Source organism: Schistocerca piceifrons, chromosome X (genome assembly GCF_021461385.2).
Source record: "Schistocerca piceifrons isolate TAMUIC-IGC-003096 chromosome X, iqSchPice1.1, whole genome shotgun sequence".
In the NCBI taxonomy this organism is placed as follows: domain Eukaryota; kingdom Metazoa; phylum Arthropoda; class Insecta; order Orthoptera; family Acrididae; genus Schistocerca; species Schistocerca piceifrons.
The window spans coordinates 896,321,147-896,347,056 of record NC_060149.1 but is presented as its reverse complement, the minus strand read 5'-3'; the positions used below and the strand labels follow the sequence as shown (position 1 = coordinate 896,347,056).

Below are 25,910 nucleotides of genomic sequence, written 5' to 3'. Positions count from 1 at the left end.
GAGTTCACTGTCACTTTCTTATCTATATGGCAGCACTGGAATAATTGCATCATACATATTAGTTTTCTAAGTGTTTCTTACTTCACGAGTGTTGGAGCTTACATTGTGCTGCTGTCCAAATAGTCATTGCCATTACTTTCAATATATAGCTCCTTCACAAAACTGAAATTTGCTGCAATTCGACACTGTATTACTAGTGAAATTGGTAGGATCATCCTTATCTGAAAACCATAATCAATAGTCTCTAAAAGCAGTATAAATATGTTCCCCGATACTCATACCGATATTAATAAATTTTGCCTCACAGAAGCTTGTGCAACAGAAGTAGTATTTCATAAAAAGTCCTTTATACTAGTAAGTACATACAGAGCACCTTCAGGATACTTTAACGTTTTCATAAAAAATCTGGGAGCCCTGTTATCCCATCACACAGTAAAAAAATAAGGAAATAGTGGTTGCTGGTGATTTTAATGTAGATTTATTGAAAAGCTCTATCAGTGAACAATTATTGCTATCAGTAACACTGTCATTAAACTTAATTCCTACTGTGAACATTGCAATTAGAGTATGTAAAATGCTCGGAGACTGCTATTGATAACATCTTTGTAGACAAATCTTGGGAAAAAAGGTCATATCACAAAACCAATGATAAATGAGGTATCTGATCATGACATACAGCACCTTGTGCTAAATGTTGCAACTTGCCAGGATAAAAAATCTATGAAATATGAGTACAGGAGGGTAATAAATCTGTCAGAAATTGAGAATTTTAGGAGACTGTTCAAATACATGAACTGTGTCCAGTACTTCCGACTCAAATGGAAAATATGAATTAATAAAATTACTTCCTCTTTTGAAAATTGTTTTCCCCTACAGGCAATTCAAATCAAATAGAAGTATAAAAACAAACCATGAATTATACAAGGAATAAAGATGTCATAAAAGGAGACTGTATCTACTATCTAGGAACAGCTCTGATGTTACCACTGTAATACATTACAAAGAATACTGCAAAATATTGAAGCAAGTAACTCAGAAATTTAAGCAGCTTTTTTATAAGAAAAATATAATTACATCAGGCAAAAATATAAAAACTATATGAGATATAATGTAGAGAGAGACAGGTGGGGCCAAAAAGGAAGAGGAACGTATAGCTCTGAAAATAAATGAGACATTTGTAACAAGTGCATGTAGTGCTGCAAACCACTTAAACAAGCACTTTGTTTCTATTACTGACAACTTGGGGTTATCAGTTTCGGTAACCAGTACAATGGAGTATCTGAGAACAGTCTTTACAAATAACTTCAGTATAATGGAAGTGAAAGTATTCTAGTGGTTATGATAACATATCAACAAAGTTAATCACAGAGTGCTCATGCGAGTTGAGTTCTACCTTAAGTTATTTGTGTAACCAATCTCTTATCAGTGGGACATTTCCAGACTGCCTAAAATATGCTGAAGTTATGCCTCTTTACAAGAAGGGGGATAAAGAGACACCACCAAACTATTGACCAGTTTCACTTATGCCGGCTTTTTCAAAAATATTCGAAAAGGTTGTGTTCAAGCTTCTTAAGTATCTGACTGCAAATAACATTCTGTCTAAGTAGTCATTTAGGTACCTCAATGGTTCTTATATAGAGAAAACTATTTACATGTACAGTGAGAATGTACTTAATTCATTAGAGGCTACTGGCATTTTCTGTGACCTGTCAAAAGCATTTAACTGTTTGAATCACAGCATTCTCGTAAGTAAATTAGAATATTATGGTGTCACAGGCAGTGCTGTGAAATGGTTCGTCTTACCTGACTACCAGGAAACAAAGGGCGTCATTGCGAAATACCTGTGCAGTAAGCAGTCAGTCTTCACCTGATTGGGAATTCATTACATGTGGTGTTCTTCAAGGTTCCATATCGGGTCCATTGCTTTTTCTTGTGTACATTAATGACCTCTCAACTGTTACTACCAGATGCTAAATTTGTTTTGTTTGCAGATGATACAGACATTGCAATAAGTAGCAAGTCAAGTACAGATTTAGAAATGGCTGCTAATCAAATTTTCACAAACATTAAAAAATGGTTTAAGGCTAACTCACTCTCATAAAACTTTGAAAAGACCCACTATATGCATTTCAGAACCTGTAAGATATTTGTTTCCAACATGGGTACAACATATGAAGACATGCAGATTGAAAAGGTTGACATTGTTAAATTCCTGGGATTACAGATCGATATTAAATTTATTGGGGAAGAGCATATCACATAACTGCTGAAGCTTCTAAACAACTCTGTATTTGCAGTGTCAGTGATATCAGTTGTCAGAGATATGAATATTAAAAAACTTGCATACTTTGCTTACTTTCATTCTATTACGTCATAGCGGATCATAGCCTAGGGTAACTCATTAAACCGAACAAAAGTTTTTGGTCTGGGAAAGTGTGTAGTAAGACTCATTTGTCATGTAAATTCAAGTACGTCATGTACAAACCTGTTCAAGGAACTTTGTAGTCTAACCACTGCTTCTCAGTATATTTATTCCTTAATGAAATTTGTTGTAAGTAATATCTCTCTCTTTCCAAACAATACCTCAATACATAGTATCAATACTAGAAAAAATAACAATCTACATACAGACCCAAAATGACTTACCTTAGTCCAAAATTGCCAGCAACCATTAAAAACCTGGTTTCAGATGAAGCACAGTTTAAAGACATTTTGAAAGACTTTTTGTACGCAATCCTTCTACTCTACAGAGACGTGTAACAATATTATGGTAAGGAAAGTTGCTACTCGCCATATAGCAGAGATGCCGAGTCACAGACAGGCACAATGAAAAAGTGTCAGAAATAACCTTTGTTGACAAAAAGAAACACCCCCCCCCCCCCCCCACACACACACACACACACACAAGACTGCATTCTAAGGCAGCTGAAGTCATGCTGTGAGAACCAGCAGCAGTTCATGATGGGAGTGGCAACTGGGTGGTATTGAACCTCAAGGAATACCTGGCAGAAGGACTCCACCATCTGTTACATCCACCTACAAACCTTGCCACTGTGACCCCATTCCAGAAATCCAACAGGATCTCCAGTCACTCCTCAAACCCTTAGACCCATCCCAGAACCTCTCTCCAGAGTCTATTCTCTGCTCACCGCTACCACTCCCCACACTCCTACCTTCCACATGCTGCCTAAAGTCCATAAACCCAACCACCCAGAACACCCCATTGTGTCTAATTACTGTGTCCCCACTGAGAGAATCTCTGCTCTCGTAGGCCAACACCTTCAACCTATTACATAGAACCTACCCTCCTATATAAAAGATATCAACCATTTCGTCCACAGACTCTCCACAGTTCCTGTCCCTTTAGCACAAGGTGCCCTGCTCATCACTATTGATGCTACCTCCCTTTACACTAACATCCCTAATGCCCATGGCCTTACTGTTATTGAACACTACCGTTCCCAACACCCGACAGATTCCAAATCAACAACTTCTTTCTTAATTGCCACGACCACCTATATCCTCACCCATAATTATTTCTCCTTAGAAGGCATTACAGACAAACAAATCTGGGGCACAGCTATGGGCACCTGCATGGCATCATCCTATGCAAACCTATTCACGAGCCATTTAGATGAATCCTTTGTAAACACCTAGAATCCTAAACCCCTCACCTGGTTCAGATTCATTCATGACATCTTTGCAATCTGGATCAAGGGTGAGGATACCCTGTCCACATTTCTCCAAAACCTCAACAGCTTCTCCACCATTTGTTTCACTTGGTCCTACTCAACCCAACCAGTCACCTTCCTAGATGTTGACCTCCACCTCAGAGATGGCTATATCAGTGCCTCTGTCCATATCAAACCTACTAACCACCAGCAATACTTCCACTTCGACAGCTGCCACCTGTTACATTCCAAGAAGTCCCTTCCATACAGCCTAGCCACCTATGGTTGATGCATCTGCAGTCACAAGTGGTCCCTCTTGAAATATAGGAGGGTCTTACTGCAGCCTTCACAGACTGTAATTATCCTCCCAACCTTGTAAAAAAAACAAATCTCCCTTGTCTTATCTTTCCACCTCCCAAAGTCTCACCGTATGTCCACAGAGGAGCATTCCTCTCGTAACTCAGTACCACCCAGGATGGAGCAAATGAATTACATTCTCCACCAGGGTTTCGACTACTTCTCGTTGTGCCCTGAAATGAGAAATGTCCTGTTTACTATCCTTCCCACCCCCTCCCACTGTGGTATTCGACTGTCCACCGAACCTACACAATATACTCTCCCATCCCTACACATCCCCTGCTCCCAATCCCTTACCTCATGGTTCATATCCCTGTAATAGACCTAAGATGCAAGACCTTTACCATACATCCTCCCATCACAACCTACTACAGTCCAGTCACCAACATTCCCTGTCCCATAAAAGACTGGGCTACCTGTGAAACCGGTCATGTGATCTACAAGCTAAGCTGTATCCACTGTGCTGCATTCTATGTGGGCATGACAACCAACAAGCTGTCTGTCTGCAGGAATGGCCACTGACAGACTGTGGCCAAGAAACAAGTGGATTATCCTGTTGCTGAAATCAATGCCCAACACGGCATCCTTCATTTGAATGACTTCCTTCACTGCCTGTGCTATATGGAACCTTCCCACCAACACCAGCTTTTCTGAACTGCACAGGTGGGAAATCTCCCTGCAGTATATCCTATGTTCCTGTAACCCTCCTGGCCTCTACCTTCATTAGTCATGCACTGCTGTTGCTTGCAGTGTGGCTTCAGTAGCCAGTGTGTACAGTCATGCAGTAGAGAGAGAGAGAGAGAGAGAGAGAGAGAGAGAGAGAGAGAGAGAGAGAGAGTGTGTGTGTGTGTGTGTGTGTGTGTGTGTGTGTGTGTGTAGGTTTTTGTATATGAAAAATTTATCAAATTGCATAACTATGTTTCATTCTGATAGTGTATTAATGCTGTAAATATAAGCAGTTGCAGTTTACTGTAATGTACTCACCTACTTTGTCAATCTCCTGACAAATGATCAGGGCAGTGAGTATATATATGCAAATGTTTCATGTTTTTTATGTTGTATTTTCTGAATTGTTACACACCCATAAGAACCATCTCATTTATGGATCTATGGAATGAAGATGGAATCTAATCTCCAATATTTTTTTTTTTTTTTTTTTTTTTTTTTTTTACAGGCTTGGATACCAGTTTTAATTTTACTTTATTTAACATAAAGAAATAGCAGTATAAATGTTTCATAATTTTTGTAAGTAATAGCATTCAGTACATAAAACCTATGCCTACACATAACACTAAATATACCACTTCAGTAATAAATTAGTGACTAGAATATTATCACACTGCATCACCATTACAGTGCTTCAAAAACCTCTGCAATAAAGGAAGGTCTTTATTTTGGCTATATTTCAGTACATACCCCTCATGAAGGTAGCCTCATGTGAAACACATGTGAAATTAGGTACCAAATTCTGTAAAAATAATACTGCACACTATTAAATGTCTCAAAGAACACTGCTACCAGTCTTTGGAATCTTCTCTAAGGTTATCATAAAATCCAAGTAGTGAACACAATGCTTTTTCAATGATAACAGCTCGTTCCATCACACATTTAATACAGGCCAGTGGTATAAATGGAATTCAATCACGAGTGGCACATATTCTTCTCTTAGTTGTTCTTCTTTGGTCGACGTCTTTTGAAAGCTGTAGCTTGTTTTAGGAGCTCTACGTTTTCATCTTCAGTAACAGGTGGTGAGTCCAGTAGTCTCCTTGGCAGCATCAAAAGTCCAAGAAGTGTCAATCCTAAAACAAAGGTTTTTACAGACAGTATTTTTTAACACAACCCACTCACTGCCACATGAAAAAATAATAAAGCTTCAGGCTCGAGCAAGAAATGTTTCTCCTCATATTTATACATTATAAAGTGATGGGCTAAGAGAGAGCACCAGAAGATGGCAGAATGGGTGAGGGTGGGCAATAGGGTAGTGACAGAACTCGGGCACCTGCCAAACACAACCTACTTCAGTCCCATCCCAGACAGGGCTACCCATGAAAGAAGCCGCATAATATATCAACTTTGCTGCAACTTCTGTGCAGCCTTTAATTTGGGTATGATTATCAACTAGCTGTGTGCCTGAATGAATGACCCCTACCAAATTTTGACCAAAAGTAAAGTTGACCACCCAATGGCAGCATATGGATTCTCCCAACACCAGCTTTTCTGAACGGTATAAATGAGAATTGTCCCCCCCCCCCCCTCCCCCATCAGTCTAATTTGATACACCTATCCATTAACCTACATCCACAGTGTTCTCTCTGTGGCCTTCCCTTCAATGGCTGTGTGCATATACTGTATACCACCGTCTATGGCAGGTGACCTTGAGCGGGACTTAGTCGCTTCACAAGGCTGCCGGGCAACACGGGCCCTAGTATTACTAGGCACGTGTTGCTGGAAAACTCAGCTTCCGGTTGTGCAATCGGGACTGATAAGGCGCGCTGGCGCTGTGCTCACGCATGGTGGCAGGAAGTTCTGATGTCATGTTGCTTGATAACTGTGTCTTGAGGCAGCAGCATGCTCATTCGACTTGAGGCAGCCGCACGAAGCACACAGCCATGCCTTACCGTCGCAGAAGATACTACAGGAGGCAAAGGATGCTAGTATATAAAACCATGGACACTTTCGGTTTTGTTCCTAATAATGTTGTTCAAGAAGAGCTTCTGAGTGGTCCTATCACATTTGTTGGCTGTAAGATTAATTTTTCATGTACTACTACCGAAGTAGTACTCCTCTTTTTATTTTATCTTGTACCAAATGAGATTTCTCCTGCCTGCACTTGAGTGAGCACACTGTTCACACATCCTATCCTATTCCTTAGCAGTCTCTTCCTATCCTAGCTATTGCCCTCCCTTCTCTTTGCAGCACATTTTCTGAAACCATAGCTACAAGTCCAATCTTATTTATGTGCCTGTCTACCACTTAGTGCCTCAACTGTATGATCCTACCACAGCTGGAAGCATGTGTCTCTGAATAGTGTATAACAGAAATCCCTATATGTAACTATGTAGCCGAAGAGCTGTCATTTAGAAACAATTTTTTGAAAGTACTGAAAGGCAGCTGTTAGTGTGCGTAGTAACCTATAACTTTGTGTAAATATTTTTGACGTGATTCCCAATTATATTCTTACTACACATTATTGAGGAATGAATTATTTGTTAATATGGTGTCAAATGCTTTAAATTATTTTTGCAGAATTGTTTACTGAGTGCAAGTATGCAAGGCAAACTTTCCTCATCAAAATCAAGTTGCAAATAATACAAGAGAAGTTGGCTTATAACATACGATTTCCATTTCAAACTCTAATTCTAATCAATCTACAGGCACAAACAAATTTTTAAGATGTCACTGGCTTTTCCTTATACTCTACGCTTATCTACATCTACATCCACATCCATACTCCGCAAGCCACCTGGCGGTGTGTGATGGAGGGTACTTTGAGTACCTCTATTGGTTCTCCCTTCTATTCCAGTCTCGTATTGTTCGTGGAAAGAAAGATTATCAGTATGCCTCTGTGTGGGCTCTAATCTCTCTGATTTTATCCTCATGGTCTCTTCGCGAGATATACGTAGGGAGGAGCAATATTGCTTGACTCCTCGGTGAAGGAATGTTCTCGAAACTTCAACAAAAGCCCGAACCAAGCTATGGAGCGTCTCTCCTGCAAAGTTTTCCACTGGGGTTTATCTATCATCTTCGTAACGCTTTTGCGATAACCAAATAATCCTGTAACGAAGCGCGCTGCTCTCCATTGGATCTTCTCTATCTCCTCTATCAACCCTACCTGGTACTGACCCCACACTGGTGAGAAATATTCAAGCAGCGGACGAACAAGTGTACTGTAACCTACTTCCTTTGTTTTCCTTAGGACTCTTCCAATGAATCTCAGTCTGGCACCTGCTTTACCGACAATCAACTTTATATGATCATTCCATTTTAAATCACGCCTAATGCCTACTTCCAGATAATTTATGGAATTAACTGCTTCCAATTGCTGACCTGCTATATTGTAGCTAAATGATAAAGGATCTTTCTTTCTATGTATTCACAGCACATTTCACTTGTCTACATTGAGATTCAATTGCCATTCTCTGCACCATGCATCAATTCATTGCAGATCCTCCTGATTTTTCAGTACAATTTTCCATTGTTACAACCTCTCGATATACCACAGCATCAACCGCAAAAAGCCTCAGTGAACTTCTGATGTTATCCACAAGGTCATTTATATATAATGCGAATAGCAACGGTCCTACGACACTCCCCTGTGGCACACCTGAAATCACTCTTACTTCGGAAGACTTCTCTCCATTGAGAATGACATGCTGCGTTCTGTTATCTAGGAACTCTTCAATCTAATCACACAATTGGTCTGATAGTCTATATGCTCTTACTTTGTTCATTAGATGACTGTGGGGAACTGTATCTAACGCCTTGCAGAAGTTAAGAAACACGGCATCTACTTGGGAACCTGTGTCTATGGCCCTCTGAGTCTCGCGGACGAATAGCTCGAGCTAGGTTTCACACGATCGTCTTTTTCTAATTCCATGCTGATTCCTACATAGTAGATTTCTAGTCTCCAGAAAAGTCATTGTACTCGAGCATAATATGTGTTCCAAAATTCTACAATTGATCGACATTAGAGATATAGGTCTATAGTTCTGCACATCTGTACGACGTCCCTTCTTAAAAATGGTGATGACCTGTGCCCTTTTCCAATCCTTTGGAACACTATGCTCTTCTAGAGACCTACGGTACACCGCTGCAAGAAGGAGGGCAAGTTCCTTCGCATACTCTGTGTAAAATCGAACTCTTATCTCATCAGGTCCAGCGGCCTTTCCTCTTTTGAGCGATTTTAATTGTTTCTCTATCCCTTTGTCGTTTATTTCGATGTCTACCATCTTGTCATCTGTGCGACAATCTAGAGAGATAACTACAGTGCAGTCTTCCTCTGTGAAACAGCTTTGGAAAAAGACATTTAGTATTTCAGCCTTTATCTGTCATCCTCTGTTTCAGTACCATTTTGGTCACAGAGTGTCTGGACATTTTGTTTTGTTCCACCTACCGCTTTGACATAAGACCAAAATTTCCTATGGTTTTCTGCCAAGTCAGTACGTAGAACTTTACTTTCGAATCCATTGAACGCCTCTCGCATAGCCCTCCTCACATTACATTTCGTTTCGCGTAATTTTTGTTTGTCTGCAGGGCTTTGGCTATGTTTATGTTTGCTGTGAAGTTCCCTTTGCTTCCGCAGCAGTTTTCTAACTCGGTTGTTGTACCACAGGGGCTCTTTTCCATCTCTTACGATCTTGCTTGGCACATACTCATCTAATGCATATTGTATGATGGTTTTGAAATTTGTCCACTGATCCTCAACAATATCTGTACTTGAGACAAAACTTTTGTGTTGAGCCGTCAAGTACTCTGAAATCTGCTTTTTGTCACTTTTGCTAAACAGAAAAATCTTCCTGCCTTTTTTAATATTTCTATTTACGGCTGAAATCACTGATGCAGTAACCGCTTTATGATCGCTAATTCCCTGTTCTGCATTAACTGTTTCAAATAGTTCAGGTCTGTTTGTCACCAGAAGGTCTAATATGTTATCGCCATGAGTTGGTTCTCTGTTTAAGTGCTCAAGGTAGTTATCAGATAATGCACTTAAAAACATTTCACTGGATTCTTTGTCCCTGCCACTCGTTATGAACGTTTGAGTCTCCCAGTCTATATCTAGCAAATTAAAATCTCCACCCACAACTATAACATGGTCGGGAAAACTACTCGAAATATTTTCCAAATTTTCCTTCAGGTGCTTTGCCACGAGAGCTGCTGAGCCAGAGGGCCGATAGAAACATCCAATTACCATGTTTGAGCCTGCTTTAACCGTGACCTTCACCCAAATTATTTCACATTTCGGATCTCTGCGAATTTCCTTTGATACTATTGTACTTTTTATCGCTATAAACACCCCTCCCCCTTCACTGTCCAGCCTGTCTCTGCGGTATACATTCCAATCTGAGTTTAGAATTTCATTACTGTTTACATCTTGTTTCAGCCAACTTTCTGTCCCTAGTACTATGTGGGTGTTGTGACCGTTTATTAATGAGAGCAGTTCTGGGACCTTTCTATAGATGCTCCTGCAGTTTACTATTAGCACATTAATATTGTTATTCCCTGTTGTGTTTTGCCTAGTACTACCCTGTCACGTCTCAGGAGGCGTCTTGTTGGGCCAAGGGAGGGAATTCTCTAACCTAAAAAACCCACATGTGCACTCCACATGTACTCCGCTACCCTTGTAGCCGCTTCCTGCGTGTAGTGCACACCTGACCTATTCAGGGGGACCCTACATTTCTCCACCCGATAGCGGAGGTCGAGAAATTTGCACCCCAGATCTCCACAGAATCGTCTGAGCCTCTGGTTTAAGCCTTCCACTCGACTCCAAACCAGAGGACCGCGATCGGTTCTAGGAACGATACTGCAAATAGTTAGCTCTGATTCCACCCTGCGAGCAAGGCTTTCCGCCTTCACCAACTCCGCCAACCGCCTGTTTGAACTGAGGATGACCTTGAACCCAGACTGCAGGAGTCATTGGTGCCAACATGAGCAACAACTTGCAGTCAGGTGCACCCAGTGCTCTCTATCGCCGCCGGCAGGGCCTCCTCCACATCTCGGATGAGACCCCCCCAGCAAGCAGACAGAGTGAACATTGGCCTCCTTCCCCGACCTTTCCACTGTCTCCCTAAGGGGCTCCATCACTCGCCTAATGTTGATACTCCCAATCACTAATAAACCCCTCCCCCCGTGTGCCTGCACGGCCCTTGCTGAAGAAGTGGTCACATGTCCACTCACAGGCTGAGTGGGCGATGCCACATGGCCAGCCTCCACATTGACCCTCCGCCTCGTGCGCCGTGAACTGGGGAGAGGGTGGCCCAACCGCACCCGGTACGCACAAAGATGTCTTGACAGCAGGGACCAAGGGTGAAGCATGTAACACCTGAGGTGTACCGTGCGACGCACCAGACTCCCCACTGCCGCTACACTCCGAGGCAGCAGCCTGAAGACAGCTGACCGCAGCCATCAACACGTTCAGCTGTTCTCGAACAGTGGCCAGCTCCTCCTGGGTCCGTACACAGCAGTCACACATCCTATCCATCCTAAGAAATGAATTTACTGTAGAGAGTTAATCAACTTTTAACTAGACTGTTAATTCACTGAAGGCGGCTGATAGCTGACTAAACTGTTACTAGACACTTCTTGTTGAAAACAATGAAAATAATCACTACCTGTCTCTCGACTGTATTCAAAACAAATGCTAGCACTACTGGCACTACAGCTGACTAAAGGGACTGTATTCAAAACAAACACGAAATCTATGGAACACTATTACTAGTACTAGAAAATTAAAGCTTCCTAAAAGCAAAAACACACGGAAGAAGTAATGACAAGTAAGAAAAATACAGTTAATACTTAAATTAACGTAGCTCGCTGCACAGCAGATATGAAGCAGACGGCAGTTACGACGACACTGTGAAGTTCTGATTTTTACAGTCTAGAAATGTAAGTACTACAGTACTACAATTTAAGTTGTGTAAAAATGCACTGGATAGTAACATTAACATCACCTAGGGGGGAAAATAACACCGTGTAATACTGTGGAATGTTATTGGGTCCCATATCAAATCCTACACCATAGCTGCAATACTTTATCCCAAAATGGGAGAATGTGTGCGCACACTGATTTAAATGTGTGTTTCATAGTAGTTCGATATGAGACAAACATATTCTAATTGTGTATCTAATGCAGCAGATTATAATTTATTTTTTTTAAAAATACAGTAATATAATGGAATAAAGTAGTAACACACCAAAACGTTTTGGACAGGTCAAATAAACAGTTTCTTTTTTTTCCTTAATTTAAATACTTTAAAGAATGACACAAAAAGGCCTCATGGGACGGCATGATGGGTGTCAATGAAACCATCTCTTACCTTGACGCATTGATTACAACGCATTTTGCAGTCAAAAATGACAGTTCACAGTGTAATGAGCAACAGGACAACATTATTGGTGATCTCTGACACTGCTGACACCCTACGGATGCTTCAACTCTCTTCTAAGGACATTGTGAGCTAGCAACCCCACTGAACACGATTGCACCCCTTTTGGAGTACAGTGTGATTCCAGTTTTTTCTCTGGGGTACACAGTGTGGAACCACAACAGACCATTCAAAAATTCAATGTAATTTGAATGTGATCGAAAGTAGCAAGGGATGCTTATGCTTTTCCAGCCCTCCTGTTTTTCACACTCATGTGGCATTATCACAGAGGGGTGCTACATTGACACATGTGTCCCTCTGAGGGTCCTCCAGTTCGACAATACTCTCAGTGGCACCTGCCTACATTACGTTGAGCACTTTAAAAATGTATCTCCACACAGATAACCCACGGCAGTTCCTAGCTGCCTGCTAGTAGGCCTGCCAATATAGGGAGGTGTCATGTGGTTGCCTACCTGCAGGCATCTAGGTTGCTCGTCATAGGTTTTCTCTGTGCAGGTACATCATTTTAAAGTGCTCAACAACGGGGGGGAGAGGGGGGGTGGGAGCAGCATGTTGCTGAACTGGAGGGAGGGGGGGCAGGCCTTAGAGAGACACTTCATCATTTTATTCATGCATGTGTCAGTGTCACATCATGACCATGCCATAGGAGGGCACAGAACAGGAGAGCTGAAAACGCTTAATCTGTGAGGTGTCAGCAATGTCAAAGTTTGTCAGGAATATTATCCTGCTGCTCAACGCACTTTGAACTGCCATTTTTGATCGCAAAATGTGTGGGAATCTACGCCTCAAGGGTTACATTGGTAGTTACATTGTCCTTTGCCACCCTCAGGCTTTATGTATAGATTCTAAGCAGAAGTGTGTCTGAAATATTTTTCTTGACCACACGTAAGAAAACTACACGATTTCAACGCTGGGTTTCATCTTTCTAATCTCTGTAATGGAGACATCAAAATAAGGGGTGAAATGTGGGTAAGAGGGGGTGCGACTATCTTACCATCCTGTAACATGTCCATGGTGGCACTGGGAGCAATTGTGGTGAAATTTGGTGCCAATGTAAAGTCATTAACCAACCTTACACCTCACATGAACTTCTGAACTTGACTTATTTTTCACACGAGTCAACATCTTGCTGCCTGAAGCCTTGCTGAGTCAGAGGGTGATGTCGCAGGGTGCCATGCTTTTGCATCATTACAGAGGCATTGTAGGCACTTGTGAGCTTAATTTCAAACTTATCACCACAGTGGGAAATGACTATGGAGTTTCCAAAATGTGATCGTTTAATTCCATTACGCAGTGTACTTATACAGGACAAGATAACCAACTAGGCAAATAAAACCATAAAATGTGAGCAAACAATTTCAGTTACTTTTTGAGGAGTCATGAAGGCACCTTACAGAACAAATCTGGCACTACACAATTCAGTTTCTCTCACTTTCTAAAACAAAAATAAACCTTCTGCGTATATAAACTTTGAGTTCCTGGAACATCCCTCCAAAGTGCCCACAACAAACTGCCCAAGACAGTATACTGGAGTCACTTTACTACAAGGCTGCAGTAATGCTTACAATCTGAAGGAAGGTAATATAAAAAAGATGTGTACTGTATGGAAAAGTGAGAATTTTCATTGCTTTTTCAATAGCTGTGAACCTTGAATAAGGAAATGAGCCATATATTTCAAATATCTGAAAATGTTGACTAAATGTGGCTCATGACATAGCACTCCAATTTAGAAATTTAAAAACGAAATGTGTCTACTGCTCTGCACAAGTGATAAGACAACTGCACTTCTGAAATGTGTCATGTCCTGACACAGGATACAGGGAAGTTTGGGAGTTTGTGAGTAGTCTGCAATTTCCGGCAGTGAGGAACAAATGCAGAAAGACAAATTATCAATGAAGGCGGGTTGATGACTTGGATCAGTGCCAAACAATGTCACAGGGTACCTGAAAGAGATGCAAATTCTTGGACTCAACAGGATGCTTGCAGTAGGAGACATGGAATTCAGGGGTCTGACTAACACTATTTATTTTCAATCAGACTAACTAATACAATGAAGGCTAATTGCAAAGATTTTTTCCTAATGTTGCACAACAGAAGTCAGTGTCTGAAGCCATGGGGGCAGGTGCTAACAGAGGTAGTGAACACTAGTAGCATGTTAAGTACAAACTTGAGAGCAGCACTCCGAGTGAGGAAAACAGACATGTTGGAGCTTACCGAGGCTGGCCACGAGCGACACGGAGTCTGTGCCTCAGCGATCTGACCGAGAACTCCTCTGAATACAAAAACGTGGGTTTTTAAAGAATCACAGTGGCACACCATTTCTCCCTTCCTATAGTCGACTCACCAATCCACTGGCACTTAACAAGCTTTGGTCAATCCGGCAAATCTCTCTGCACCTCCAGGGCACCCCTAGCCCATCACATTTAGATTCCTCCCTTCTCCTACTCAGTAGGTAGGGGTGCTTCTGGATTTTACATTAACTAACTCCAAGTTTGGTATCAAAAGTGTTCTGCTGAAAGATAAACGTCACTGCCATGCCTATTATGGCCAACAACAACAGTGTTTTATGTCACTTGGTCCTGCCTTCCATCCTCCTGTGGGTGGCGACTGCTGTAGTAGCACTCTAACCTGTGTAAATCCACTGATGTTGCAGTTCTCAGGAGCAAGTATCAAGCTTGCTGCCTCTACTAGGATGTGCCTTTCCGTGGGCATCATCTACAGCGATGCCTTACAACAACAGCTAGGCTGTGGATGGAGTTACCAGTTAATTCACTGAAGTGAAACTTCTCCCCTGGGACAGCTGCCCACAGCGTCTGCAGTTTGCAGGGCTCTAATGTTACTATTTATCTCCAGTAACCTAAATGCAACCACTTTTGCCTGTTCTGTGCATTGTGTCCCTGATTTCATACCTTGGAGTGCCCTTGATGGCTCCAAATACCCTTAAGCATAACAACTTACAAGTCATTATGTCATCAATATATGACAAATGCACAAATGAAGGAAGTTTAGAGTTGATATCAATGTAGTTAGTGCTGGGGCACAAGCTCTGATTGTATAAGGACGGACAGAGGGGGGGGGGGGGGGGGGAGGAGGAGGAGGGGAGAGGTGCAGGCTGGGACCTCCTTTAAAGGACCATCTTATCAGCCATCACATTACGTGATTTAGGTGAACTGCAGAAAATTTAAATTGTTAGTGTGTCTTAACCAATACACCATCTAGCTCTGTCTAACGTGTACACCTGACAGCACAAAAGATGGCCGTGGCTGAAATTTGAATTATCCACCATGTAATGCAAGAGCCAATTACAGGGGGTGCAAATCTGCTCATAAACGTAAAAAACACTTGTAATTATGAGTGTAGTAGAAGGATTAACACCATACTGACACTTAACATAATGACACATCCTCTAAAAACATGCGAGAAAACTGTGCCACCTTATTCGTACCATAGCAGACATAGTAAAGGTACTTTATTTCATGACACAAAGTCAAGAATTGTAAGGAGTATCTAATTATCGGCAGCTGTAGCACAATGCGTTCATATCTCAGCGGCATAGTCAGTGGCCTTGCAGGCATTACCCCATTGATTTGTTTAATCTATCAAAATTCCAAAATTAATAGAATGAACAGTTCATAATTCTTATTAAGATACCTTTGCCCCACAAAAGGGGCCTTCAACTTCATTGTATAACTGCGAACTGTGAAGAAGGGAGTCTATGAGATGGGTCATCAATCTCTCATTTTCTGCCACCTCCGCCAGTGTGGCTAGGGTGATACTCCAATGGTCATCACAAGTTCTTACTGTGAGGTCAGGCCAGTTTTCTCACAAGGTCCATTTCGTCTCCGCGCAAGAGGTCATTCTCCACCAGAAGTGACTCTCACTGATTTATAGCCAGTTGCATCTTCTGTGGGAAAGCAGCTGCATACCACTGAAACGTGTTTCACATTATACAACGCAGAACTTCATAGGCAACAATACTGTTGAACCAGAAGAATGTGTCGACATTTTACACAAAAAGTCTGCATGTTGCTTATTCAGTTGCAGTGACTATTTATGAACTTCTAGCTATTCCGTTAACATTCACTGTATCTTCAGATATACCAACATTTATACTTGCAGAAAAGATTTTGTGCCTTCTTGGAACATATCTAGAACTGTTTTTTGTAATTTCTGAAGTAACGTTTCCTCACCTGCATGTTCCCAAGGTAAATAGAAAAATATAGCATGTTGAATTTCATATATGTTGATACTGTACTGGACTAACTCTCATTGTGATTTCTGTCGGTCAATTTTTGTGCTGTCAAGTGTAAATAATAGGAATTAATACAGGGAAAAAGTTGTAATTTTAAAATAATTTTTATCTTAAAACCATTTTAGGAATGCAAAGTTGTGACAATTATAATTTCTGACAGAAATACAAAGTTTTATACTGAATGGGCTTCATTCGTTACTAATAAAGGGTGTCCCAGGAGGAATGGTAAATATTCAAGAATGTGACAGAAATGATCATTCAAAGCAAAAAAGTCTAGCAAACACTGCCTGTAAAATGCATACCATAAGAGCTATGAGCACTACTACTGATACTTTGAAATAATATCTTCTACTGCATGCTCTTTGGTTTTTGTATTTTGAGAGGTGGTAGTATGGACCAAAACAAGAAAAAAATGGCCAGTAAACATGGGCTCTAATGTGAACACCTTAAAAGCTATGGACAGTTGTTCATCTTCACCACTGTGAAAACCATCTCTTCTACTGAACAATGTTCGTAGCTCTTAAATATATACATTTTAGAGACCATGTTTACCAGACATTTTTCTTTCAAATGATCATTCCTGCCACATCTTTGAATACTGGTCATTCCTCCTGAGAGATCCTGTATGTTTTCATCAAGATGATATGCCTGATAATTAAATTCTAAGGACTTCAAACTTTACATGCCAAACAAAATCTGATTGAAGTTATTCTTACCATTAAGCACACATGGAAAGATGATGTAAAATGTTAATGCAGTTGAATGAAAGTAAAGTACTTCTGAGCCGCACATTAGGAGTGTGATCAACAGCACACACATTCCCATACTGACCACTCTGCAAAACAACAACTAGTTTTCATATAAACATTAGGATCAATTAGAAGCTAAGTGAATATTTTAATTAAACAAAATGTTTAATCTTACATGATTTATGAAGTGTACTTACGGCTTGTAATGAATAAAGAGCGTGCAATGAATTAAGGTGATGGCTTTAAGCACTGAATAAATACCAAGAATTCTCGACAGTAGAGGATCATCTGAAATTCAAACAGAAAAAGCTGGTGTTATTCAACTGTTTCTTTAAAGTAAAACCTGAAGGGAGGAGGAGAGGAGGATGTTAAGTGTTTAACGTCCCGTCGACAACGAGGTCATTAGAGACGGAGCGCAAGCTCGGATTAGGGAAGGATGGTGAAGGAAATCGGCCGTGCCCTTTCGAAGGAACCATCCCGGCATTTGCCTGAAGCGATTTAGGGAAATCACGGAAAACCTAAATCAGGATGGCTGGAGACGGGATTGAACCGTCGTCCTCCCGAATGCGAGTCCAGTGTGCTAACCACTGCTCCACCTCGCTCGGTCTGAAGGGAGGTATCTGCCCAATTTTGAAAGAGCAGAAGACACAGGTACAATGTAGCACAAAATCAGCAATGCTGTAGAACCTACATGAGATGTGGAAGTGCTATTGATCAGAATTTCTGGCCACACCTGGTTTAGTAACAGCAATGAGAGTGGACACTAATAACGCAGTAGGGCTGCACGACATCACTTTACTCCATTTTCTTGCAGCACAACCAATGGCATTGTGCAATACCTCTGTCACTGATAATGTTATTTTTTTGTATTTCAATATTATTTACGTGATCATTAAAACATTTGAATATACTTGACATGAAAATATCATCACTGGGCACATTATGACGTACACACCCCTGCCTGTACATATTTTATCTGCCTGAAATGCTTGTTATCAACATACAAGCTTCAAAAGGGTTGCAGTGGGGTATTTCTTGGTTGTATCTAAGAAACCACAATCCACTCTGACACAAGATTAACTTTCCTTATAAATATTACTTACAAGAAAATGTCCACTGTACGAGTTTATCATAATACCAGTTGCTGAAAGTGAAACTTTTTTCTATTCTGCTTCATCATGTACATCTAATGTATTTACAGATGGGTTTCCATCAATCTTTATCAACTACTTTTAAAAGCAAAGTGTGGCACTAATAAGGCATAAAAAGAAGCCTTCAACTACAGGAGGTATCAATATCATTGCAAGGAAAAGAAAATTAAATGAATGCTTAGGACAAACAAAGAAGTAGGGCAAAATTCATGTTACAAAGTGAAGAAATGGGAAAAAATCTGACTAGTCTGGAAATTAATAATTCAAATAGTAAAATTAAATCTATCTAAGCAACAGTTAAAAAGAACAGCCAAGTAATCAGTTAAAGAGTGTGAGAATTTTATTATTGAAGACGATATTCAAATAAGACATTATAGAAGTCAGGTACATCTACATTTATACTCCACAAGCCATCCAACGGTGTGTGGCGGAGGGCACTATACGTGCCACTGTGATTACCTCCCTTTCCTGTTCCAGTCGTGTATGGTTCGCGGGAAGAACGACTGCCGGAAAGCCTCCGAGTGTGCTCGAATCTCTCTAATTTTACATTCGTGATCTCCTCATGAGGTATAAGTATGGGGAAGCAATATATTCGATACCTCATCCAGAAACGCACCCTATTGAAACCTGGACAGCAAGCTACACCACGATGCCGAGCGCCTCTCTTGCAGAGTCTGCCACTTGAGTTTGCTAAACATCTCCGTAATGCTATCACGCTTACCAAATAACCCTGTGACGAAACGCACCACTCTTCTTTGGATCTTCTCTATCTCCTCTGTCAACCTGACCTTGTACAGATCCCACACTGATGAGCAATACTCAAGTATAGGTCGAACGAGTGTTTTGTAAGCCACCTCCTTCGTTGATTGACTACATTTTCTAAGGACTCTCCCAATGAATCTCAACCTGGCACCCGCCTTACAACAATTAATTTTATATGATCATTCCACTTCAAATCGTTCTGCACACATACTCCCAGATATTTTACAGAAGTAACTGCTACCAGTGTTTGTTCTGCTATCATATATTCATACAATAAAGGATCCTCCTTTCTATGTATTCGCAATACATTACATTTGTCTATGTTAAGGATCAGTTACCACTCCCTGCACCAAGTGCCTATCCACTGCAGATCTTCCGACATTTCGCTGCAGTTTTCTAATGCTGCAACTTCTCTGTACACTGCAGCATCATCCGTGAAAAGCCGCATGGAACTTCCGACACTATCTACTACGTCATTTATGTATATTGTGAAAAGCAATGGTCCCATAACACTCTCCTGTGGCACGCCAGAGGTTACTTTAATGTCTGTAGACGTCTCTCCATTGAGAACAAAATGCTGTGTTCTGTTTGCTAAAAACTCTTCAATCCAGCCACACAGCTGGTCTGATATTCCATAGGCTCTTACTTTGTTTATCAGGCGACAGTGCGGAACTGTATCAAACGCCTTCCGGAAGTTAAGGAAAATGGCATCTACCTGGGAGCCTGTATCTAATGTTTTCTGGGTCTCATGAACAAATAAAGCGAGTTGGGTCTCACACGATCGCTGTTTCCGGAATCCATGTTGATTCCTACAGAGTAGATTCTGGGTTTCCAGAAATGACATGTTACGACTTATCTTAAAAGAAAGATTAAGGAAAGGCAAACCCACGTTTCTAGCATTTGTAGACTTAGAGAAAGCTTTTGACAATGTTTACTGGAGCACTCTCTTTCAAATTCTAAAGGTGATAGGGGTAAAATACAGGGAGCGAAAGGCTATTTACAATTTGTACAGAAACCAGATGGGAGTTATAAGTGTCGAAGGACATGAAAGGTAAGCAGTGGTTGGGAAGGGAGTGAGACAGGGTTGTAGCCTCTCCCCGATGTTATTCAATCTGTATATTGAGCAAGCAGTAAAGAGAACAAAAGAAAAATTCGGAGTAGGTATTAAAATCCATGGAGAAGAAATAAAAACTTTGAGGTTCACCAATGACATTGTAATTCTGTCAGAGACAGCAAAGGACTTGGAAGAGCAGTTGAACGGAGTGGACAGTGTCTTGAAAGGAGGATATAATATGAACATCAACAAAAGCATAACTAGGACAATGGAATGTAGTCAAATTAAGTCAGGTGATGCTGAGGGAATTAGATTAGGAAATGGGACACTTAAAGTAGTAAAGGAGTTTTGCTATTTGGGGAACAAAATAACTGATGATGGTCGAAGTAGAGAAGATATAAAAAGTAGACTGGCAATGGCAAGGAAAGCATTTCTGAAGAAAAGAAATTTGTTAACATCGAGTATAGATTTAAGTGTCAGGAAGTCACTTCTGAAAGTATTTGTATGAAGTGTAGCCATGTATGGAAGTGAAACATGGATGATAAATAGTTTGGACAAGAAGAGAATAGAAGCTTTCGAAATGTAGTGCTACAGAAGAATGCTGAAGATTAGATAGGTAGATAACATAACTAATATGAGGTATTGAATAGAATTGGGGAGAAGAGGAGTTTGTGGCACAACTTGACAAGAAGAAGGGACTGGTTGGTAGGACATGTTCTGAGGCATCAAGGGATCACAAATTGAGCATTGGATGGCAGTGTGGAGGGTAAGAATCGTAGAGGGAGACCAACAGATGAATACACTAAGCAGATTCAGAAAGATGTAGGTTGCAAAATTTCTGAGAGACAAAGAAGCTTGCACAGGATAGGGTAGCATGGCGAGCTGCATCAAACCAGTCTCAGGACTGAAGACCACAACAACAACAACAACAACATTTACTTCCATATTCAAGGATCCTGCAACGGCCTTATGATCACCGATTCCCTGTTCTGCACTTACAGCATCGAAAACTTCGGGTCTGTTTGTTATCAGTAGGTCCAAGATGTTATCTCCACAAGTCGGTTCTCTGTTTAATTGCTCGAGGTAATTTTCGGATAGTGCACTCAGTATAATGTCACTCGATGCTCCGTCCCTACCACTCGTCCTAAACATCTGAGTGTCCCAGTCAATATCTGGTAAATTGAAATCTCCACCTAAGACTATAGCATGCTGAGAAAATTTATGTGAAATGTATTCCAGATTTTCTCTCAGTTGTTCTGCCACTAATGCTGCTGAGTCGGGAGGTCGGTAAAAGGAGCCAATTATTAACCTAGCTCAGTTGTTGAGTGTAACCTCCACCCATAATAATTCACAGGAACTATCCACTTCTACTTCACTACAGCATAAACTACTACTAACAGCGACAAACATGCCACCACAGATTGCATGCAATCTATCCTTTCTAAACACCGTCTGTGCCTTTGTAAAAATTTCGGCAGAATTTATCTCTGGCTTCAGCCACCTTTCCGTACCTATAACGATTTCAACTTTGGTGCTTTCTACCAGCGCTTGAAGTTCCGGTACTTTACCAACGCAGCTTCAACAGTTTACAATTACAATACTGATTGCTGCTTGGTCCCCGCATGTCCTGAATTTGCCCCACGCCCTTTGAGGCGACATATTTAATAACCAATTCCTGGAAGTAGCTCAGAAGGTGAAATAGACAGTTCAAAGGATAATACAACAGAACATATGTAAGAAGCATTGACATTGCCACCAGAATCATGGTGAAATCATAATTACTACATGGTGTCCCAAAGAAATCAGGCATAAAACATAGCAAGAAGAATAGCAAAGGTGAAACAGACATAAAAAGTAACAAAGTACTGTGAATATGAGTAGTGTGCTGGCCAGAAACAATTGCAGGCCTCCCGATGCTACGCCTGCAGCAGGATGTCCACTTTTGCAACTGACTGGCGGTCTTCCTGTCACTAGAGAAAACATGTGGATTGCTACACAGAGCCACACACTGCACCAGTTTCAGTACACCCAGCCCATATCTCGCTTGCTGACCAGTAAGGGCCAGCTGGGCTGAGTGCAACCCACTGCGCCAGAGACAGTGGGATAACAGGCCAGGTCGCTCACTAGGCCACTGTGCTATCCACTATAAACTGATTCACCACCTCAGCACATTGCCTGTGTTGCAGCACATCTCGCATCTGTCTGCAATCTCCTGTAACTTGCAGAGGAGACGAGGTGACTTTGACAACATGTACTGCTTGATTCCTACTGTGTGTCAATTGATTCTTACATTGTGATTATCAGTGAACCCATGTTACACGTGCAGGCCTTCAAATCTGTCAAATGTACTTGACTTGCTCTATTTGGAAATTATCGAGCGGAAAGACATTTTGTAATTGTTATTGATCTCCTGATATAAGTAATAATAAAAAATACCAACATGGATTCTATAACAGGCTGGAGGCAAACAAAAGGTATAAACTGGCACTACCATAAAGCATGCAAGCTCAAACTTTTGTTGAAACCACTGCCCTGCATATTTGATCAAGATGATGATGATAATGAAGACTAAGCAGAGGGATTTGCAGATGGGCAAAGAATGTAAGCAGCAAAGAGAACAGGCTGGCCCTGCGAGTAACCTCAGCCTGCAACCTGGCGGCTGGAGAATCGTCGGATTGGTGGGGGGTGTTAACTTGGCCTGGTGAGTTGCTCTCAACTGCAGAGTCCCGCGAGCCAACCAGGTTAACCTGTGACCCATACAGGTTGGGCTGTGAGATCGAGGCTGGGCAAGCTGAAACTGGCATCAGGAATGACTAATGCTAAAAGACACAGAAAAGTAAAAAAAAAAACCTGGAATAACAAACAATTACGAATGCAAAGACAAAAATAAAAGCATAAAAATGTTGAAAAGGCCACGAATCAGGCCAGACTGCTTTTCAGTCATGGCTAGACAGCCAATTCATCCTTTAATAGTTTAATTTGAAAGACTGAAGATAAAGTGAAGGTAATCAGCTGTAGAAAAGTAAGAGAATAAAACAACCAAAGAGAGAGAAAATTTAAGATAAACAAATGGGAGGTGGTCTCTGAAACAACACTTGTATAGTGTGGTAAGCGTGGGTTACCACCATGAGGTCCCATAGAACTTAAAGACAAAGAAGACAACAATGAGGTGTTGGTGACTGGGAGATGTCATCTTTATAGTGAACTCCAGGTGAATTGAGTAACAGGTTCTTCACTGACCCTCTCAAAATCCAGGAGTTGGACAACAACTTCTTGTCTCAAGAGACCAATACCGAACCTGATTCACCATTCATTTGAGCAACTTACACAAAACATCTGTGAAGCTGACAGGACTATGGCTGTCCATCTCAAAGATTTTTTATCTAGTTTTAAGACTGGAATAATGCTACTTTCCTTCCACTGGATTGGGAACTCATCCTCACACCACATATGATTAGACTGAAAGAATGTGGTATCAGTAAACCACAGATAGGTGTTGTATTTTTGAATGTGGATTCTGTCAGGACTCTGGCTGTAGCATGGCCAGAGGCCACAGCCCTGATGAGTTCCCATTCACTGGAAGGAGCATTATATGGTTCTAGATGTTGCTGCCATATGGCTATCTTTTGTGTAGAGGGGTGTGGAGGGACAGTTGTCCAAAGGAGAGGGTTGTGTGAAATGCACTGCTGAGTTGTGCAATAAGAGAGGGTTAGTATGAACATTTCCTTCTCAAAAGATACCTGGAGTGCTGGTTATTAGCTGACAGCTGGTAACTTAATCTACACCTATAAAGAGGCATGGGTACCTACAATAATGACATCTTTCCCAACATTCCTTCTTCTGGTGTTTTATGAGATAGGGTGCTTTTTAAAAACAATAAGGTTTTCCATTCACCTACAATGTTTTATTGCCTTGGCAATTTCCTACGTCTATCATGGGACTAGTTTAAAATAAGGTGGTCCGCATGACAAAACTAATCATTAATGCTGCTACTTTTAGTATTGCAGCAATTTTATCTCTTATTACGTAAATCATGCCCATTAGTTCTCTTAAGGGACCATCATTGTGGGAGCTCTGTCAGCTAACTGCATGTGAGGGAAATGACAATTGGCAAACAGTCACTCTCGCAGAGATTGTCATGTACCCTCCACAGGATTGAGGAGGGGAGGTTGGAACATCAGACTGAGTAATCACTAGCTGTATACATTCCATCTGTCAGACTAAATTGAGTTGCAGTGCCACTGCTCAGTAAGCAGAGGCCAAGATCTGTGATAACTTATTCCATTAGACTGCCTTGGTCAGATGTTCTAACACTGCCCCACAATGGGTTGTGAGCATTGAAATCACGCAGAAGGAAAGGTGGAGGCAGCTAATGGATCAGATAAGATATCTCTTGGTATGTCAGCAACCTGACAGAAGGCAGGTGTCCACTACGGACAATAAAATCCACATTTGTCCATATACAAACTGCCACAGCCTCTAATGCTGTACTGAATGATACCTAATCACTAAAATATCTGGAGGTACCAATGTACAGACAGTGCATATATTTCAGGGAACAAAGTTTCTGTAGGGAAATACCGGGTGATCAAAAAGTCAGTATAAATTTGAAAACTGAATAAATCATAGAATAATGTAGATAGAGAGGTACAAATTGACACACATGCTTGGAATGACATGGGGTTTTATTAGAACCAAAAAAATACAAATGTTCAAAAAATGTCCGACAGATGGCACTACTTCTGATCAGAATAGCAATAATTAGCATAACAAAGTAAGACAAAGCAAAGATGATGTTCTTTACTGGAAATGCTCAATATGTCCACCATCATTCCTCAACAATAGCTGTAGTCGAGGAATAATGTTGTGAACAGCACTGTAAAGCATGTCCGGAGTTACAGTGAGGCATTGGCGTAAGATGATGTTTTTCAGCATCCCTAGAGATGTCGGTCGATCATGATAAACTTGTGACTTCAGGTAACCCCAAAACCAATAATCGTACGGACTGAGGTCTGGGGACCTGGGAGGCTAAGCATGACGGAAGTGGCGGCTGAGCACATGATCATCACCAAACGACGCGCACAAGAGATCTTTCACGCATCTAGCAATATGGGGTGGAGCGCCATCCTGCATAAACATTGTACATTCCAGCAGGTGTTTATCAGCCATGCTGGAGATGATGTGATTCTGTAACATATCGGCGTACCTCTCACCCGTCACGGTAGCAGTTACAAAACCAGAATCATGCATTTCCTCGAAGAAAAAAGGTCTGATAACGGTAGATGTGGTAAATCCAACCCATACTGTGACTTTCTTGTCATGCAATGGAGTTTCCATGACAGTTCTAGGATTTTCAGTAGCCCAAATTCTGCAGTTGTGGGCGTTGACAGACCCTCGGATTGTGAAATGAGCTTCGTCGGTCCACAACACGTTACTCAACCAATTGTCATCTTCCGCCATCTTTTGAAACACCCACACCGCAAATGCCCTCCGCTTCACTAAATCGCCAGGTAACAGTTCTTGATGCCAATGGATTTTGTACAGATAGCCTCGTGAGGTATGCCTAAGTGCCAACCAAACAGTAGTGTATGGAATGCCGGTGTGACTGCACGAGCGCTGACTTCCCTGTGTGTAGACGAACCCACTACAGTCTCCATTTCTTCCTCAACTGTCTCAGCAGCATTACGCCTTGTGCTCAGTCGGCCACTATGGGGTGTATCGTCTAAACAACCCGTGGCTTCGAACTTCGAAATCATTCTCGCCACAGCTGCATTTGTCAACGGGCCTTTACCCGTTCAAATCCCCTTCCTAA

General features: G+C 41.3%; 1 protein-coding gene across 1 annotated transcript in view; it reads right to left on the bottom strand.

Annotated features, from left to right (window-relative positions):
• Positions 1 to 5,209: 5,209 nt before the first annotated feature.
• LOC124721222 overlaps positions 5,210 to 25,910 on the bottom strand; it is a 28,361-nt gene continuing 7,660 nt past the window's right edge. The window contains exons 2-4 of the mRNA XM_047246075.1: positions 17,329 to 17,419; positions 17,099 to 17,217; positions 5,210 to 5,827 (exon numbers count right to left, since the gene is read on the bottom strand). Of these exons, the coding sequence (XP_047102031.1) occupies positions 5,694 to 5,827; positions 17,099 to 17,217; positions 17,329 to 17,419 (344 nt within the window). The 3' untranslated portion in view covers positions 5,210 to 5,693. The remainder of the gene's footprint in view (positions 5,828 to 17,098; positions 17,218 to 17,328; positions 17,420 to 25,910) is intronic.